This window comes from Polistes fuscatus, unplaced genomic scaffold, assembly GCF_010416935.1.
Source record: "Polistes fuscatus isolate 324 unplaced genomic scaffold, CU_Pfus_HIC Scaffold12, whole genome shotgun sequence".
Lineage (NCBI taxonomy): Eukaryota > Metazoa > Arthropoda > Insecta > Hymenoptera > Vespidae > Polistes > Polistes fuscatus.
In genome coordinates, this window is record NW_025113020.1 from 2,870,896 (window position 1) to 2,892,056 (window position 21,161).

General features: G+C 24.9%; 1 protein-coding gene and 2 long non-coding RNA genes across 3 annotated transcripts; 2 read left to right on the top strand and 1 right to left on the bottom strand.

Moving 5' to 3' along the window:
* Nucleotides 1–840: 840 nt before the first annotated feature.
* On the bottom strand, nt 841–1,392 carry LOC122513159. Its single transcript, XM_043629431.1, has one exon. The coding sequence runs from the start codon at nt 1,390–1,392 to the stop codon at nt 841–843; it is 552 nt and encodes a 183-aa protein (XP_043485366.1).
* Nucleotides 1,393–15,794: 14,402 nt separating this feature from the next.
* LOC122513381 lies at nt 15,795–16,706 on the top strand. Its single transcript, XR_006302743.1, has 4 exons — nt 15,795–15,836; nt 15,926–16,078; nt 16,268–16,461; nt 16,558–16,706. It is a non-coding gene; the product is annotated as an uncharacterized LOC122513381 (long non-coding RNA).
* Nucleotides 16,707–16,819: 113 nt separating this feature from the next.
* Nucleotides 16,820–17,234, top strand: LOC122513497. The gene is made up of 2 exons (XR_006302769.1): nt 16,820–17,057; nt 17,129–17,234. It is a non-coding gene; the product is annotated as an uncharacterized LOC122513497 (long non-coding RNA).
* The last annotated feature ends 3,927 nt before the right edge of the window (nt 17,235–21,161 follow it).

Sequence of the window (21,161 nt, forward strand, 5' to 3'; positions counted from 1 at the left end):
TTATAAATAAAAATAGAAAAAATTGTTTTTTTTTTTGGATAGGCTAAAATTTTTTTCTATATTAATATTTATGTTTTATTTTTAAGTTTTATTTGACTGTACACGTTAGGAATGAGTATATATAAAGTATTAATATGTTCAATTTTAAGCACATTTCTTATTTGATGATTAGAAAAATTTTCATACAAAAGTTGTCTTAGATCATGGTATTCGTGTTTTTTGGAGCTAGAGTTTTATGGCCAACAGAACTGTCGTAACGAAATGGTTAAAATATCTAAGTATTATAGTTTCGAATACTGTTTCATCTTTTACATACATTTTTTTTTACTACATTCTGTATCTTTTTCTTTTTTAGCTATTAAAAATAATAACAATATCGTTTTAGGAAACAATCAACATTTTTCATTTCTGTCTACAAAATATTTATAGAAAATGGAAAATATTACTTGTTTGTTATCAATTAAAATAATTGTTTCATAGAAGTGAAAACAAATATTGTAATTTTGAACCATTGCAATAACATTCTGGAGTTTCGTTCACAAACAGAAACTCAGCTTTATTGCAATTTCTTTCTCTTTAACCTAACAAAAATTATAATATGAACGAAGTCAACATGGTTTGTTGTAGCATATGCCATAATTCACAGTACAATTAAATATTTCTGTATTTAACGAGAGAGAGTATTCTTTTATTTTTTAACATTCTGCAATAAACTGATTAACTTCATAATAATTAGGAATTTAAATTTATTCATTCTTATACAGCCAAAGTCAAGGTAAGCTTCTTTGTTTTGTATTTCATTTTGTTTTAAAGTAATATAAAGTCGCATTTTCAATTATTTTAATTGACATTTTCTTTTAATTCTTGACTAGCTGATTTCCTTTGCATTGCTATAGCAACTGCTACAGCTAATGTTATTTCTTCACTCTGTTGTTTCAATAAAGCTTTAGTTTCCGCGTCTGCTAATCCACTGATGAATCGTTTCTTTAGGGTAGTCCATTTTCTAACGGTAAAATCGCATTTACTAAATAATTTTCTTAAAGCAAGGACGTAGTGATTTATGGGTTCTCCCGGAAATTGCTCCCGAGTATAAAAACGATAGTTTGCTGCTAAAAATCCACTTGCACTTCCGAACATTGCTTCCAACTCGGATACAAGCTCATCGTATGGAAGATCAGAAGGATTGGTAGGAGATAATTTTTCCTCAATTTCTTGAAGAATAGAAGGTTCTACCATACTTAATAAAAATTTCCCCTTATCATCATCCTCTATTTTCAAAATATCGAGTAAATATTCAAAAGAATTCAGCCAATTTAGAAAATTCATCGTATCTTTGTTAAACTTAGTAATACACTTTTCTCCTATATTTAAAGTAACGTCTTCTTCTTCCATTATACAAAATAATTAATTGACGAATATCAACTTTCTATGTGTATATTAAGTAATTTGATAATTTCGTAGCAGTTCTTTTTTGTTTTCTTTTTTTTAACTTTTACTATTGAACACTTTGATTCTTCGTAATTAACTTGAAAGATTTATTTGTTTTCTAAAAAATTTAACACTTTATACTTAATATTATTTTTTTTAATGCACACTTGAGAGGTTAATCACAGCGTCGAATTGTAGATTAAGAAATTGTACAACAACTGCGTAATGTTAATAGGAATAAAAATACAAATATTGTAGCATATATCCTGACTGTCTGAGAGACAATGATCGATTTTGGATTTAAACTTTACTGTTTATTGACACAATAGGCAAGGAAACGATATTTAGAACCTTAAATTTGTCCTTGATGGAAATGTCAATATATTTCAGTATTAGGAACAGAGTATAGGGATTAAGAAATCCAATTTTGAAAAATACTAACGGATACCAATTTATTTCTGATTATGTTTGTTGTGTATTAGAAGGTATACTTCTGCAAATTATTAATTATAATATTTTGGGAATTGTTAAAGTTTAGCATTTTCTCTGCACTTCGATTTTTTAATATCTTAATTCGTATTTATATGTAATACGAAATAATGATAATGATGTTACGAGCGATACTATTATTTATCATATTTCTTTTAATACTAAACTTACAAGGGGCAGTAAAAGTATCCTGTCCTGTAATCTGTACAAATTTGATAAGAATGCATATAATGTGAATCGTTCATTTATTAATAAAAAAAGAAAATATTGTTTTTTTTTGTATTGGCTAAAATTTTATTCTTTATTAATATTTAAGTTTTATTTTTAAGTTTTATTTGACTGTACACGTTAGGAATGAGTATATATAAAGTATTAGTATGTTCAGTTTTAAACACATTTCTTATTTAATGATTAGAAAAATTTTCATACGAAAGTGGTCTTAGATCATGGTATTCGTGTTTTTTGGAGCTAGAGTTTTATGGCCAACAGAACTCTCGTAACGAAATGGTTAAAATATCTAAGTATTATAGTTTCGAATACTGTTTCATCTTTTACATACATTTTTTTTTACTACATTCTGTATATTTTTCTTTTTTAGCTATTAAAAATAATAACAATATCGTTTTAGCGAACAATCAACAATTTTTGTTTTTGTCTAGAAAACATTTATAAAAAATAAAGAATATTATTTTTCGGTATCAATTAAAATAGTTTTTATATAATAATGAGATTGAATATTATAATAATATATAACTAATAAATGAGATAAAATATTCAAATTTTTTATCGTCGTTTTATCGTACAGGACAATTGTAAAAAAATAAAAAGACATCTGTGCTTAAAATTTCTTAATTTTATCTCATCAAAGGTAACAATATAAATTGAAAAAATTTGTTCTATTAAAGTATATGTCAGAATTTACACTACAAATAAAAATAATTTACGTTCCTCGAGGTTTTCGTTATATCGTCACGTTCTTCGTTAAACTTACAATTATTTACTTCATATGATTAACGAATAAAAAATTTTGGATACTTTAACAGTCAAAGTGAAGTATGTTTCTTTTTAATTAATTTCTTTATGTTTTCCTTTGAAGTATCGTCGCCATCAATTATTTTAATTGAAATTACATTTTCATTCTTTTTTAGTTAATTCCATTTGCTTTGCTATACTTACTGCTATAGCTAATGTTATTTCTTCGCTCCGTTCTTTTAAATATTCACTAATTTCCTCGTTTTGTAATCCATATATGAATCGATTCTTTAGATTCTCCGTTCTTTCAATCATAGCAGAACATTTACTTAATAATTTCCTTAATGTAAGGACGTAGTGTTGTAATGATTCCTGCGGTAATTGGTCCCGAACAAGAAAACGATAGTTCCATGCATGTTCTCCTTCATGTTCACTAAACATTGGCGATAACGCATTTATAAGGTCATCGTATGGAAGATCAGAAGGATTGGTAGGAGATAATTTTTCCTCAATTTCTTGAAGAATAGAAGGTTCTACCATACTTAATAAAAATTTCCCCTTATCATCATCCTCTATTTTCAAAATATCGAATAAATATTCAAGAGAATTCAGCCATTTTAGAAAATTCATCGTATCTTTGTTAAATTTAGTAATACACTTTTCTTCTGTATTTAAAGTAAAGTCTTCTTCTTCCATTATACACAATAATTAATTGACGAATATCAACTTTCTATGTGTATATTAAGTAATTTGATAATTTCGTAGTAGTTCTTTTTTTTGTTTTCTTTTTTTTAACTTTTACTATTAAACACTTTGATTCTTCGTAATTAACTTGAAAGATTTACTTGTTTTCTAAAAAATTTAACACTTTATACTTAATATTATTTTTTTAATGCACACTTGAGAGGTTAATCACAGCGTCGAATTGTAGATTAAGAAATTGGACAACAACTGCGTAATGTTAATAGGAATAAAAATACAAATATTGTAGCATATATCCTGACTGTCTGAGAGACAATGATCGATTTTGGATTTAAACTTTACTGTTTATTGACACAATAGGCGAGGAAACGATATTTAGAATCTTAAATTTGTCCTTGATGAAAATGTCAATATATTTCAGTATTAGGAACAGAGTATAGGGATTAAGAAATCCAATTTTGAAAAATACTAACGGATACCAATTTATTTCTGATTATGTTTGTTGCGTATTAGAAGGTATCATACTTCTGCAAATTATTAATTATAATATTTTTGGAATTGTTAAAGTTTAGCATTTTTTTTGCACTTCGATTTTTTAATATCTTAATTCGTATTTATATGTAGTACGAAATAATGATAATGATGTTACGAGCGATACTATTATTTATCATATATTTTTTAATTCTAAATTTACCAGAGGCAGTTGAAGTATTCTGTCCTGTAATCTGTACAAATTTGATAAGAATGCATATAATGGTAATCGTTCATTTATAAATAAAAAAAGAAAAAATTTTTTTTCTTTGTATTTGCTAAAAGTTTATTCTTTATTAATATTTATGTTCTTTTTTTTAAGTTTTATTTGACCGTTCACGTTAGGAATGAGTTTATATAAAGTATTAATATGTTCAATTTTAAACACATTTCTTATTTAATGATTAGAAAAATTTTCATACAAAGTTGATCTTAGAACGTGGTATTCGTGTTTTTTAGAGCTAGAGTTTAATGGCGGACAGAACTCTCGTATCGAAATGGTTAAAATATCTAAGTATTATAATTTCGAATACTGTTTCATCTTTTACATACATTTTTTAACTAGATTCTTGTTTTTTTTTGAAGCTATTGCAAATAATAACAATATCGTTTTAGCGAACAATCAACAATTTTCGTTTTTGTCTAGAAAATATTTATAAAAAATAAAGAATATTATTTTTCGGTATCAATTAAAATAGTTTTTATATAATAATGAGATTGAATATTATAACAAAATATAACTAATAAATTAGATAAAATGTTCAAATTTTTTATCGTCGTTATATCGTACAGGACAATTGTAAAAAAATAAAAAGACATCTGTGCCTAAAATTTCTTAATTTTATCTCATCAAAGGTAACAATATAAATTGAAAAAATTTGTTCTATTAAAGTATATGTCAGAATTTGCACTACAAATAAAAATAATTTACGTTCCTCGAGGTTTTCGTTATATCGTCACGTTCTTCGTTAAACTTACAATTATTTACTTCATATGATTAACGAATTAAAAATTTTGGATACTTTAACAGTCAAAGTGAAGTATGTTTCTTTTTAATTAATTTCTTTATGTTTTCCTTTGAAATATCGTCGCAATCAATTATTTTAATTGAAATTACATTTGTATTCTTTTTTAGTTAATTCCATTTGCTTTGCTATACTTACTGCTATAGCTAATGTTATTTCTTCGCTCCGTTCTTTTAAATATTCACTAATTTCCTCGTTTTGTAATCCATATATGAATCGATTCTTTAGATTATTCGTTCTTTCAATCATAGCAGAACATTTACTTAATAATTTCCTTAATGTAAGGACGTAGTGTTGTAATGGTTCCTGCGGTAATTGGTGCCGAACAAGAAAACGATAGTTCCATGCATGTTCTCCTTCATGTTCACTAAACATTGGCGATAACGCATTTATAAGGTCATCGTATGGAAGATCAGAAGGATTGGTAGGAGATAATTTTTCCTCAATTTCTTGAAGAATAGAAGGTTCTACCATACTTAATAAAAATTTCCCCTTATCATCATCTTCTATTTTCAAAATATCGAATAAATATTCAAGAGAATTCAGCCATTTTAGAAAATTCATCGTATCTTTGTTAAACTTAGTAATACACTTTTCTTGTGTATTTAAAGTAAAGTCTTCTTCTTCCATTATACACAATAATTAATTGACGAATATCAACTTTCTATGTGTATATTAAGTAATTTGATAATTTCGTAGTAGTTCTTTTTTTTGTTTTCTTTTTTTTAACTTTTATTATTGAACACTTTGATTCTTCGTAATTAACTTGAAAGATTTATTTGTTTTCTAAAAAATTTAACACTTTATACTTAATATTATTTTTTTAATGCACAATTGAGAGGTTAATCACAGCGTCGAATTGTAGATTAAGAAATGGGACAACAACTGCGTAATGTTAATAGGAATAAAAATACAAATATTGTAGCATATATCCTGACTGTCTGAGAGACAATGATCGATTTTGGATTTAAACTTTACTGTTTATTGACACAATAGGCAAGGAAACGATATTTAGAACCTTAAATTTGTCCTTGATGGAAATGTCAATATATTTCAGTATTAGGAACAGAGTATAGGGATTAAGAAATCCAATTTTGAAAAATACTAACGGATACCAATTTATTTCTGATTATGTTTGTTGCGTATTAGAAGGTATCATACTTCTGCAAATTATTAATTATAATATTTTTGGAATTGTTAAAGTTTAGCATTTTTTTTGCACTTCGATTTTTTAATATCTTAATTCGTATTTATATGTAGTACGAAATAATGATAATGATGTTACGAGCGATAATATTATTTATCATATTTCTTTTAATACTAAACTTACAAGGGGCAGTAAAAGTATCCTGTCCTGTAATCTGTACAAATTTGATAAGAATGCATATAATGGTAATCGTTCATTTATAAATAAAAAAAGAAAAAATTTTTTTTCTTTGTATTTGCTAAAAGTTTATTCTTTATTAATATTTATGTTCTTTTTTTTAAGTTTTATTTGACCGTTCACGTTAGGAATGAGTTTATATAAAGTATTAATATGTTCAATTTTAAACACATTTCTTATTTAATGATTAGAAAAATTTTCATACAAAGTTGATCTTAGAACGTGGTATTCGTGTTTTTTAGAGCTAGAGTTTAATGGCGGACAGAACTCTCGTATCGAAATGGTTAAAATATCTAAGTATTATAATTTCGAATACTGTTTCATCTTTTACATACATTTTTTAACTAGATTCTTGTTTCTTTTTGAAGCTATTGCAAATAATAACAATATCGTTTTAGCGAACAATCAACAATTTTCGTTTTTGTCTAGAAAACATTTATAAAAAATAAAGAATATTATTTTTCGGTATCAATTAAAATAGTTTTTATATAATAATGAGATTGAATATTATAACAATATATAACTAATAAATTAGATAAAATGTTCAAATTTTTTATCGTCGTTATATCGTACAGGACAATTGTAAAAAAATAAAAAGACATCTGTGCCTAAAATTTCTTAATTTTATCTCATCAAAGGTAACAATATAAATTGAAAAAATTAGTTCTATTAAAGTATATGTCAGAATTTGCACTACAAATAAAAATAATTTACGTTCCTCGAGGTTTTCGTTATATCGTCACGTTCTTCGTTAAACTTACAATTATTTACTTCATATGATTAACGAATAAAAAATTTTGGATACTTTAACAGTCAAAGTGAAGTATGTTTCTTCTTAATTAATTTCTTTATGTTTTCCTTTGAAATATCGTCGCAATCAATTATTTTAATCGAAATTACATTTGTATTCTTTTTTAGCTAATTCTATTTGCTTTGCCGTACCTACTACTAAAGCAAATGTCATGTCTTCGCTCCGTTGTTTCAAATAAGCTTTAGTTTCCTCGTTTTCTAATCCATCTATGAATCGATCCTTTAGATTATCCGCTCTTTTAATCATAGGAGAACATTTACTTAATAATTTCCTTAATGCAAGGACATAGTGTTGTACTGGTTCCATCGGTAATTGGTCCCGAACAAGAAAACGATAGTTCGCTGCCTCTTCTCCTTCAAAAAAACTAAACATTTTCATTAACGCATATATAAGCTCGTCGTATGGAATTTCTAAAGGGTTGAAAGGAGATAACGTGTCTATAATTGTCGTATAGACAGGAGGTTCCATCATATGTAATAAAAATTTCGCCCTGTCCTCATCCTTAATTTTCAAAAGTTCATACATATAATCTAAACAATTTAACCATTTTAGAAAGTCCATGTCATCCGGGTCATATTTTCTAAGTAAACAGATTCCTATGTGCATAAGAATATATTGGTCATCCATTATATGCACAATATTTAATTGACAAAATAAAAGCTTTTGATTTTTATATCACTTTATTTAATAACTTGTTTAATGTTTTCTTCTTCTTCTTTTTTTATTTTCATTTGTTTAACTTTCACTGTTGCGAACACTTTGTATTTTTTTTTTTGTATAAACTTTGAACGTTTATTTGTTTTTCTACAAAATTTCAAATACTTTATACTTAGAATTTATTTGATTTAATACACATGAGAGATAAATCGTAGTGTCAAATTTATAAGTTAAGAGTTTTTGCTACAACTGTATAATGTTAATAAGAGTAAAAATGTAAATATTGTATCATGTATTCTGACCGTTTGATAGACAATAATCGATTCTGTATTTAAACTTAACTGTTAAATAACAGGATAAACAAGGAAATAATATTTTGAAGATTAAATTTGTCCTTTATGAAAGTGTCAATATATTTCAGCATTATAAATAGTATACAGGGATTAAAAATTCAAATAAAGAGATATACTAATGGGGTTAACCATTTTTTTTTTCTTTTTATTTTTATCACGCTTCTGAAGATGCCATTCTTAAGTAAATTTTAATGTATTTTCGGAATTATGATCCATAAAAAAATTTTCAATTAATTAATCTTTTTTAATCAATTTTTAATCTATCGAGCCTAATAATGAATAAAGGAATATTGTTTTTATAAATTTCGATTGTGCTAGTTGCAGTGAATGGTATGAAAAAGATTTTCAAAATGATTTTAAAAATTGTTAGAAAGGATAAATTATTTCTAGAAATTTTTTTCAAGCGAAGTAGAAGAAAATGTTGTAGTAAAATATAGAAAATTTGTATGATTCAGATGATGATTGGATCGAAATCGAGAATTATGCTAATAGTTTCTCTGATATGATTACTTTTACAAACTTCAATCGTCAATCATACATTGAAAACTTATGAATAAAAATATTAATAATTAATAATTAAATAATTATTAATCTCATATATTTGTTTTTATACTTCTTTAACAAATAAATTATTTGTAACAATAATGTTATTCTTAGAATATTGAAAATTTTTTTGCATATTTACTTATAAAAGCTACAATCACGTATGAAAAGTTAGATACCGATAAAAGCTAGTTTCTGTTTTTTTTTTTATTTTCGAAGCGCTTATAAATAATAATAATAATAATAATATCATTTTAAGAAACAATTAATAATTCTTCTTTTCGTCTATCATATATTTATAATTGATTAAAAATATTACTTTTTTTTGGTATCAATTAAAATAATGTCTACATGGAAATGAAATCAAATATTATAATTTGTAACAATTGCAATAACGTACAAGATTTTTATTTAATAACAAAAATTCAACTTTATTGCAAGTTCCTTTTTTTTTTTAATTTAACTAGGATACCAATATAAATAATGTCAACGTATTTTATCGTAGTTTATGTGACATTGCAATAATCCTGAAACATATTTTAAAGTATACCTAAACTGTATAATAATATATATGATAAAAAAAATATACTTTATCAGAGTATCAATATAATTGAGTATTATAATTTGTTTATAGAAAATTACGAATTTAAACAACGATAAAAGCAATCGATTACTTATTTATTCTTGATTTTAATTTCTTCTTAAAATATAATTCGTTTGCAAACTTATAATTGTATTAATTACTGTAATTGCGTAATATGTTCTCTTTATACTTCAATTTTCGTAATTTTATTGCCCATTTTTTATGTTCAAATATGCTTTTGTTCCAGATGTTTAAAATATTTAATCAGGAATTTCCGTTACGTCAATTATTGTATAAATAAACTAATTATATTCTGAGTTTTAAAAGAATTCGAATAAGAAGATATACATTCTCAAAAATATAAAAAAAATATGTAGAAGTAGTGTTGTTTTAAATAGCGGAATGATGGTAATTTAAATCTTTATTTAATTCATAAATGCAATATATTGTTAACTATATAGTACTTATACACATATAATACTTATACTTATAGTACTTATATACATACTTATATATATATATAAGTATATATATATATATATATATATACTTATATAAGTATATATATATAATATATAAGTATATATATATTTGAAATATAGTGCTAATACTCAAAACTATAATATAATTTTATATGTTGCATATATATACATATGCTCGCTTGCAGTTTGTCTGAAATATTTATGTTTAAGAATAAATACAAATATTGGGTTTTTCACTGACGTATTTGGTATGTGTTAACATTTTAGAATTTTGACATTTTCCAATTTACAGGAGCATATATATATATTAACTAAAAACATATATTTTATATATTTTTGATAATATATCTATATCTTTTTACAGAAAACTATTATAAATAATATATTTTAAAAGAATCAAATAATACTTTTTCGATTGCCTTCTAACGAACATTTACAATTAATACAAAATATAACGTTTATAATATAAATGTAGCGTTACTAACAAATTAGATACAAAATTAATATTTAATAATCGTCGTAATAACGTGCCGTATTATTGTATACAAATGAAAACACATTTTATATCACTCTCAACCGAGTAACTTAATATTATTGACGAATTTAAAATCATACGTTGTTCAATAGCAAAAGTCAATTATTCTTCTTTATCTTGTATTTCTTAATATTTTAGTGTATAAATGTAATCGAATGAAGTGATTTTATCGTGAAGGTGTATCCCTTACTAGAACATTTTTACTAATTTCTATTTGCTTGGCTATAGTTACTACCATAGCAAGTGGCATGTTTTCATAATTATTCATTTCCAATATATCTTTAGTGTCCTCGTCTGATATTCCATCAACGAATCGATCCTTTATATTAATATTCGCTTTAGTGGCAAAATCACATTTATCATATAACTTCAATAAAGTAGATATGTAGTGTTGTATAGATTCTAATGGTAATTGTTCACGATATTTATAACGATAATTAGCTGCTGCTATTGTTTCAAAACTCGAGTACGTATTTTGCAATATTAATATAATCTCATCGTATGAAAGATGAAATGGGGTTAAAGGATATATCTTTTCATGAATTTTATTAAGAACAACAGGCTCTAACATATTTAATAAAACACTATTTTTTTCATAGTCATTTATGTTTGAAGTATCGGCCAAATACTCAAAACTATTGATCCATAATAGTATGTTCATGGAACTCGGATCAAACTTGCGTAAAAAGCAGTTTCCCATTTCTGCAGTAATATATCCTTTACTCATAAGAATCATGATTGACAAATTGAATTGACAAATAAAAGTTTTCAATTTTTATATCACGCAATTGAATAACTTGTTAATAATTTCTTTTTGGTTTCCTTTTGTTTAACTTTCACTATCGAACACTTTGTATTTTTCGTAATAAATTTAGAAAATCTATTTCTTTTTTATGGAATTCGAATATTTTATAATTAAAATGATTAATTTAATGCATACTCGACATATCACAGGTACGTATTGTAGGTTAGGTGTTTTTATTACAATTGTGTAATGTTAACTACTATACAAATATATAAATATCCTAACCGTTTGATAAACAATCATCAATTCTGTATTTAAACTTAACTGTTGAATTATAGAAGAGGCAAGGAAATGATATTTGAAATCTAAAATTTGTCCTTGATAAAAGTTTCAATATATTTCAGCATTACAAACAGTATATAGGGATTGAGAATTTGAACACCGAGTGATATTAACGGTTAACAGTTTATTTTTGATTAAATTTGTTACGCTTCTGATGATGATAAAGATAACATACTTATGTAAACTTTATATTGTTATAAAAATTTTAATAGTGCAGCTTGTTCTTTGCACTTTAATCCCTCGATATTTTATTAAGCATTTATTTATGAAGTGTGCTTCATCAATTATCCATTTTGAAATTTTTTAGTATTAGTGCCAGATATATCCGGCATCAATCTGATTATTTGTGTGTACGTGCGGTACATATTGTTTAATATTGTTTTATTTGTACTAAACCTATTATTGTATTATTCTAAATTAAACCTATTCATCTGTAAATAAAAGAAAATATTTTTATTGCAATTTAATTATTTAAAATTGCATTCGATATGAAGATATATGTTTTCCTTTAAGGTTTCATTTGACATGTTTTCATTTAACAATTACGATATTTTTATATGAAAAAAGACTAATAAGGTGGTATTTGTTACAGAACGCTAATAACGAAAGGATTACAAAATTTCTTGTCGCACAGTTTGCCAATTTTTACATTAATATTTTAGTTAGATTCTGATTTTTTTTTTTAAGTTATTATAAATAATAACAATATCGTTTTAGGGAACAATCAACAATTTTTGTTTTTGTCTACAAAACATTTATAATCAATAAAAAATATTACTTTTTAAGGTATGAAATTAAATAATCGTTACATGGAAATGAGATCATCAATATTAATATTTAACTATAGCAAAATATGCAGTATTATTGTCAACAAGTTAAAACACAGCTTTATTGCAAATATTGTCTTTTTTGATTCACTATGATACAAATATAAATTGAGTCAATGTGTTATTTAAAAATTTATGTAATAATGCAAATTTTCTGAAACATATTTTAACATATATTTAAGCACTAAGATAACCTCAAATTGATTCTCATTTTAAACTTAATCATTTCTTAAAAGAAGAGACAAATAGGCACATATTGAGCGCTTAAAATATGAATTTTATCAAGGTATCAATAAAAATTGATTATTATCAAATAGTATATAAACAATTACGAATTTAAAAGTATATAATCGGTTACATATTTATTCTTGATTTATAATTCTTCTTAAAATATAATTCGTTTGCAAACTTATAATTGTATTAATTATTGTAATTGTGTAATGTGTTCTATTTATAATTCATTTTTCGAAATTTTATTACGTATATTTTATGATCAAGTAAATTTTAACTCCAAAAATTTATATAAAATAATTAGGAATTCCTGTTACGTCAATTACTGCATAAATAACTTCACTATATTCTGAGTTTTTTTTTTAAGAATCCGAGTAGAAATAAATACATTCTCAAAAATATAAAAAAAGATACATAGAAATAATGAATTTTCAAATATAGAAACGATAATAAATCAAATTTTTATTAAATTCATAAATGCAATAGATTGTTAACACTGTATATATATTATATATATATTGACTGTATATATATACATATATATATATATATATATATAATATATAACTGTTAACTGTATATATATAATAATATAATATTTATTATACATATATACATGCATATAAATGTATACGATCGCTTGGTGGTGTATATCGGAAATATTAATATATAAAAATTAATCGAATTATTTTGTTTTTCACTGACATATTTGGTATGTGTTAACATTTCTTAATTTTATCATTCACCAATTTATAGTTACGTATATATATGTATATATCCTATATAATTAACAAAAAACGTATATTTTATATATTTTTGACAATATACTTACATCTATACGGAAATTTATTATAAATAATAATATACTTTAAAAGAATATAGAATATTTTCCATTTTCGTTTATCGAACATTTACACTATTAATATTAAAATTAACGTCTACATTATAACGTAGTGTTACCGGAATTAAAATATCTAATCGTCGTAATAACGTGCAGGATAATTCTATAAAACTAAAATATCATATTCCTATTGTAGATTTCTTCTTGTTATCCAAATTTAGGTATCAGTATGAGTGAAGTAAACTTGATTTGTTATAGCATATATCACAATTAACAGTACAAGTAGATAATCGTGTGCTCGTCGAAAATTTCGTAAAGTTGTATTGTTCTTCGATTAAGCGGGTAACTTCAAAATATAGAAGAAATGAAAATTATTGATTGCTAAACAACCAAAGTCAATTATGCTTCTTTGTCTTTTTATTTTTTTATGTTCGAGTTAAGTATATTTGTATTAAATTATTTTACTTGGAAGATGATTCTCCTGATTTTTGATTCTCCGTAAGTTCCCTTTGCTTGGCTATAGCTACTGCCGTAGCTAAGGATATGTTTTTATCTTTTTTCAATAAAGTTTTCGTTTCCTTGTCTGATAATCCTGCTATGAATCGATTTATTAAAGGAACCGTACTTTTAAAGAAGGGTGTGCATTTACTGAATAACTTTCTTAATGCAAGGACATAGTGTTCTATAGATTCATGAGGTAATTGCTTTCGAAATCCATAACGAAGATTCGCTATATCTCTTTCTTGAGTTTTCAGGTAATTATTGTCCAATATGATTAAAAGTTCATCGTATTGAAGATTAAAAGGGTCGGTAGGAGATAAACTTTTCTGAATTTCCTGAAGGTACGAAGGTTCCACCATATTTAATAAACACTTAACCTTTTCATCATCTCCAGTGTTAGACATTTCCAATATAAATTCAAAAGAATTTATCCATTTTAAAAAATTTATCTCTTTTGGGTCATACTTGCAGAGTGTCCAGTCTTTATAACTTATGCTTTTCGCTTCTGTATCCATTAAACACAATATTTAATTGACAATTAAATTCTTTTGATTTTTGTATCGCGTTATTTAATAACTTGTTAAATGTTTTTTTTTGTTTCCTTTGTTTAACTTTCACTGTATAACACTTTGCACTTATCGTAATGAACTTAGGAAATTTATTTCTTTATCTACAAAATTTAATGTTTTATATTTAGAATTATTTGTTTAATGCAAATGAGACAAAAATCGGAGTGTCGAATTGTATGTTAAATGTGTTTGCTACAACCGTATTATGCTAATAAGAATAAAAATATAAAAATTCTGGCATATATCCTGACTGTCTCAGAGACAATGATCAATTACGTATTTAAACTTTACTGTCGAATGACAGGATAGACAAGGAAACGATATTTAAAACCTTCAATTTATCCTTGATGAAAATGTCAATATCTTTCAGAATTACTAACAGATTATAGACACTAAGAATTCGAACATCGACAAATATCAACTGTTACTGATTTATTTTCAGAACCGTTTTTATTTTCAGAATTGTGATCGTGTTCCTTGCATTTTGATCCTTCGATATCTTGTGGCATACTTATTTATGACTAATGTAAGATAGATTCAATTTTTCGTACTGAAACCTTTTAGTACTGATGTCGGATATATCCGGTGGTCATATGATTACCTGTGTGTACAAGAGTAAAATATTTTTTTACATTGGTCAAAATACTGCGTACTATAATTTGTAAAAATACGGTAAAAATGTAATAACATAAATTATTTATCTCCAAACAAAAGAAAATAATTTTATTGCAATTTAATTATGTAAAATTGCATACATAATATTGCATATGTATATATATATAAAAGTATTTTTTTTTTTGAGGTTATACTTCTTTTGACGCGTTTGGGAAAAAGTGGGGAGAGTGAATTTTTACGATGCGCGCGCATAACGACACGAAAAATCAACACTCCACTTTTTCAATATTAAATAACGAGCGTTACTTGATTAGGATTTCCTTCAGAATTCGTGTGGCACTCAACGTGATAACAATTTATATACCATTTGTAACGATTATAAATTCTTAACGTATATTCGAAATACGCGCCTCAATCATTTTAAGAACATTGAAAATATTGAGAATATCGAAATGTTGTTATCGAGCCTCCCCACTCTTCAAACCATTGCTAAGCACACCATGCTAGGTCTATTAACAAAGACATTCGTTCTATTCTTACACTGGTTTATTTTAATTATTACATACGGTGGTAATTGATATTAAAAAACTGTGAATATCTTCAAAAATATCATCGAAAACATTGATTATTTGTGAATATTAATAATAAGTCTTTTTTGAGGTTAATTGAGGTATGTATTATTATGTATTAGTTTTTGAGGTTAACTGAGGTATGTATTATTATTTATTAGTTTTAAATCGTTTCATTTGTTTTCTATAGTAATCATCAATTTAGGTTAAAAATAAATAAACTGGATTACATGCTGTGCGAATTTTTATGCTTTAACCATACGACAACAATTTTCTGATTTAAATCTAAGAATACCGATGAATTACAATCGTTCTCTTTATCTTGATATTATAACAGACAGTTGTAAGTAGAATAGTAATATTCTGTTCAATTAAAATACTTTATCGAGTAAAATATATGTATTATATTATTTTTTAATTCAATTTATGGGTCTCTGTTTCTATTTTTATATGTTTATATTTCATACGTAAACTACTTTCTTAAATAGTTTTAACTAAATACGTGGCTCTACATTTTTTGTTCCAATCAAAGACTGTAACACGCCCAAGAAAAAGACTCCATTTCAGCATCGGATCTATGCATATAAATTTCAATTTCCAATGGGTTAACGATATAAAAATTTCTTTTAACTAATGTCTCCTTCGTAGAGAATTCATGTGAATTATCATGCGAATAAAATTCAATCACAGTTACAAGAAATAAGCAAGACATGAATGTGTTAAAAGGTAAAAATAATAATCTTGCTTCTGTAAAAGAAACAAATATAATTCTCCTGAAAAATATTTATTCAAAGCATTAGAAAACTTATTCTCTCCGCATAGATGATCAATCATTTTACTGAAAGAGAGAGAGCAGAGTATTTTCAACAATGATAAGATGAAGCCGACGATACTAAAATCATGAAAGATTTTGGAAGACACCGTCCTCTTTTTATTCACACTGGGAAGAAACCATGTGCATTAATATTCTATTAAAAGAATTGAAAAATCTAAGTTATTTATAAATTATTTTCTACAATAAGTTTTATTAAACTATAATCTCTTGCATCTTTTTGATCAGTATCGGTATACATTTAAATTTTTGTTTCAGTTTTTGAGATCTCTAAAACTAATGCAGAGAAGTGTAATGTCTATTACTATCGTTATAAAAATGTATCTAAAGGAAAGTATCCATCACAAACAAACATGAAACGTTGTAAGGCATATAGGCTGCGAAAAAAATGTTTTGTTACGCTAAAGAAGTATAACTTCTAATGAGCGTACATAAGTACACACACCAGTTTTTCTTACAGAAATCATTTCATCACTAATGACAGGAATAGGTAGGTATATAATAAAATAATTGTAATAGAAGTGATATCATTAATAATAATTGATACTGTGTTAAAAAAAGATGCAGTATTATTGTTTCCAATCTAAAACACAGCTTTACTGCATATTTCTACTTTTCTGCTCAACTATGATACAAATATTAAAAGAGTCAAATTGTTTCATCGTAATTTGTTAAACTATCTTAATATCCTCAAGCATATTTTAACGTATACCTAGAACATAAGTTGAATTCTAATTGATTCTCTTCATAAACCTAACCGTTTATAAAAGAAGAAGCAAGTAGGTACTTATTCAGTTCTTAAAAAATATTCTTTATCAGTGTATCAATATGATTGAATATTATAAATAGTTTATTGAAAATTATGAATTTAAGCATCGATAAAAGTAATCAGTTACATATTTACTTTAGATTATAATTCTTCTTAAAATATCATTCTTTTGCAAACTTATAAGAATATTAATTATTGAAATCGTGTAATATGTTCTTCTTATACTTCGTTTTTCGTAATTTTATTGCCCATTTTTTATGCCAAGTAAGCTTGTACTTCAAACATTAAAAATATTTAATCAGGAATTTTCGTTACGTCAGTCTTTGTTTAAATAAACTAACTATATTCTGAGTTTTTAAAAGAATTCGAATAGGAATATATAGATTCTCAAAAATATAAAAAAAAATATATAAAAATAGAATTTCTTTAAATAACGGAATGATAGTAAATCAAATCTTTATTGAATTCATAAATGCAATTAATTGTTAACAATATTTATATAAAATATAAATACAAGTAATATTGTATATTATATGTATATGTATATAAGATTGCTTCGTGGTGTATACCGAAAATATTAATGTATAAAAATAACTCTAAATATTCGGTCTTTCACTGACGTGTTTTGAATGCATTTCAATTTTAATCTGTTAATCCCTAAATTCTCTAGTTTCTGTCTTATACAGTAGCATATATATATATCTTACATAATTAACAAAAATATATTTCACATATTTTTGGCAATATACTTATGTCTATACGGAAATCTATTATAAGTAATAATATACTTTAAAAGAATGTAGAATATTTTCCGTTTTCGTTTATTGAACATTTATTATTAATACTAAAATTATCGTCTACATTATAACGTAATGTTACCAAAATAAAAATATCTAGTAGTCGTAATATTGTGCACGATAATTATATTAAAATAGAATGTCATATTCTTGTAGATTTTTTCTTGTTATCCTAATTTAGGTATTAATATGAACAGAGTAAACTTGCTTTGTTTTAGCATATGTCACAATTCACAGTACAAATAAACAATTGTGTGCTCGTCGAAAATTTCGTAAAGTTGTATTGTTCTTCGAATAAGCGGGTAACTTCAAAATATAGAAGAAATGAAAATTATTGATTGCTAAACAACCAAAGTCAATTATGCTTCTTTGTCTTTTAATTTTTTTATGTTCGAGTTAAGTATATTTGTATTAAATTATTTACTTGAAATTTTTTTTTTATTTTCTTTATTTTTGCCTGTTAGCAAGTTCACATTTCTTTGCGATAAATATTGTCGTATTCAATGACATGTTTTCACTATTTTTCAATAAAATTTTAGTTCTCTCGTCTAATAATCCTTCTATGAATCGATCCCTTATTGAAGCCAAATTTTTAAAATAAGGAGTGCATTTTACGTATAACTTTCTTAATCCAAGGGCATAGTGTTCTATAGATTCATATGGAAATTGATGTCGAAATAGATAACGACATTTTAGTGCCATTTTTCCTTTAAATTCCGAGAAAGTATCCTCCAACACGGTTATAATCTCATCGTATGAAAGATCAAAAAATTGGGAAGTAGACAATTTTTGTTTAATTTTCTCAAAGACCAAAGGATCTATCATATTTAATAAACACTTAACCTTTTCGTCATCTCCTGCGTTAGACATTTCGAATATATATTCAAAACTGTTTAGCCATCTTAAAAAAACCATCGTTTCTGGGTTGAACTTGGTGAACAAATATTCTTTAAATTCTACACCCTCCTTGCTTATTTCCATTAAACACAATTTTTTATTGACAATTAAACAAGATTTCGATTTGTATATCACGTTATTTAATAACTTGGTAAATATTTTGATTTATACAAAATTTATGTTTTATATTTAGAGTTATTTGTTTAATGCACATGAGAGGAAAATCGGAGTGTCGAATTGTATGTGAAATGTGTTTACTATAACGGTAGCACTAGAATAAAAATAGAAAAATACAAGAATATATATTTGCTGTCTTAGAGACAATGATTGATTTTGTATTTAAATTCTACCGTTGAATGGCAAGATAGATTAGGAAACGATATTTAGTATATAAATTGTGTCCTTCATTAAAGTATCATTGTATTTCAGTTTAATAAACAGCTTATAGGGATTAAGAATTTGAACATCGAGAAATATCAACGGTTACCAATTTATTTCTGATTTAATTTATTGGCACTTCTGTTCATACCACGCTTATGTAAATTTTAAAGTATTTTCAGAATTATTATCCTGTTATCTGCATTTTAATATCTCCGATATTTTTTTGGGTACTTATTCATGACTGGAATAGATTCAATTGTCCGTATAGAAACCTTTTAATACTGATGCCGGATATAGCCGGTGGTCATCTGATTACCCGTGTGTAGAAGGGTCAAATATATTTTTACATTGTTTTATTAATATAAAACCTACAATGCCTGGTTAAAATACTGCGTACTATAATTTGTAAAAATGCGGTAAAAATTTATTAATATAAATTATTTACCTCCAAACAAAAGAATATAATTTTGTTACGATTTAATTATGTAAAATTGCATACGAGGTGAAAGTATTCATTTTCTTTTTTACAGGGATTATTTCACCACTAATGATAGGAATAGGTATTTATAATAAAATAATTGTAACATAGAAGTGATATCTCTCGTTAATAATAATTTTTATTGTATTAAAAAAAGATGCAGTGTTATTATTTACAATCCAAAATACAGCTTTATTACAAATGTTTTTTATTCTGCTCAACGAGGATACAAATATTAAAAGAGTCAAATTGTTTCATCGTAATTTATTAAACTATCTAAATATCCTCAAGCAAATTTTAACGTATACCTAGAACATAAGTTGAATTCTAATTTATTCTCTTCATAAATCTAACTGCTTATTAAAATAGAAAGCAAATACGCACTTAATCAGTCCTTAAAAAATATTCTTTATTAGTGTATCAATATTATTGAATATTATAAATTGTTTATAGAAAATTACGAATTAAATCAACGATAAAAGCGATCATATTACTTATACATATTTACTTTTGATTATAATTCATCTTAAAATATCATTCTTTTGCAAACTTATAAGAATATTAATTATTGTAATCGTGTAATATGTTTTTCTTATTCTTCGTTTTTCGTAATTTTATTGCCCATTTTTTATGTTCAAGTATGATTTTATTTCAGATGTTTAAAATATTTAATCAGGAATTTCCGTTACGTCAATTATCGTATAAATAAACTAACTATATTCTGAGTTTTAAAAGAATTCGAATAGGAAGATATACATTCTCAAAAATATAAAAAAAATTTGTAGAAATAGTGTTGTTTTAAATAGCGGAATGATGGTAATTTAAATCTTTACTGATTTCATAATTGCAATAAATTGTTAATGGTATTTATATAAAATATTATATATATATATATTTATTATACATGTACATATTATTAATGTATATTATATATATATATATATAAGATTGCTTTGTGGTGCTTGTAGAAAATATTAATTTATAAGAATAACTCTAAAAACATTCTGTCTTTCACTGACGTGTATTAAATATATTTAAATTTTAATCTGGTAATGCCAAAATTCTTTAGTTTCAGCCTTATACAGTACCATACATAGATATATATATTTATATATGTATATATGTATATGTATATATGTATATATATCTAACTTAATTAATAGAAAACACGTATTTTTTATATTTTTGAGAATATACTCATCTATTTGCAAAAAATTATTATAAATAACAATATACTTTAAAAGGACATAGAACATTGTCCATTTTCGTTTA

Excerpts from the sequence above, each read along its gene's own strand:
- LOC122513159 (XM_043629431.1), bottom strand. The coding sequence starts at position 1,392 with ATGGAAGAAGAAGACGTTACTTTAAATATAGGAGAAAAGTGTATTACT.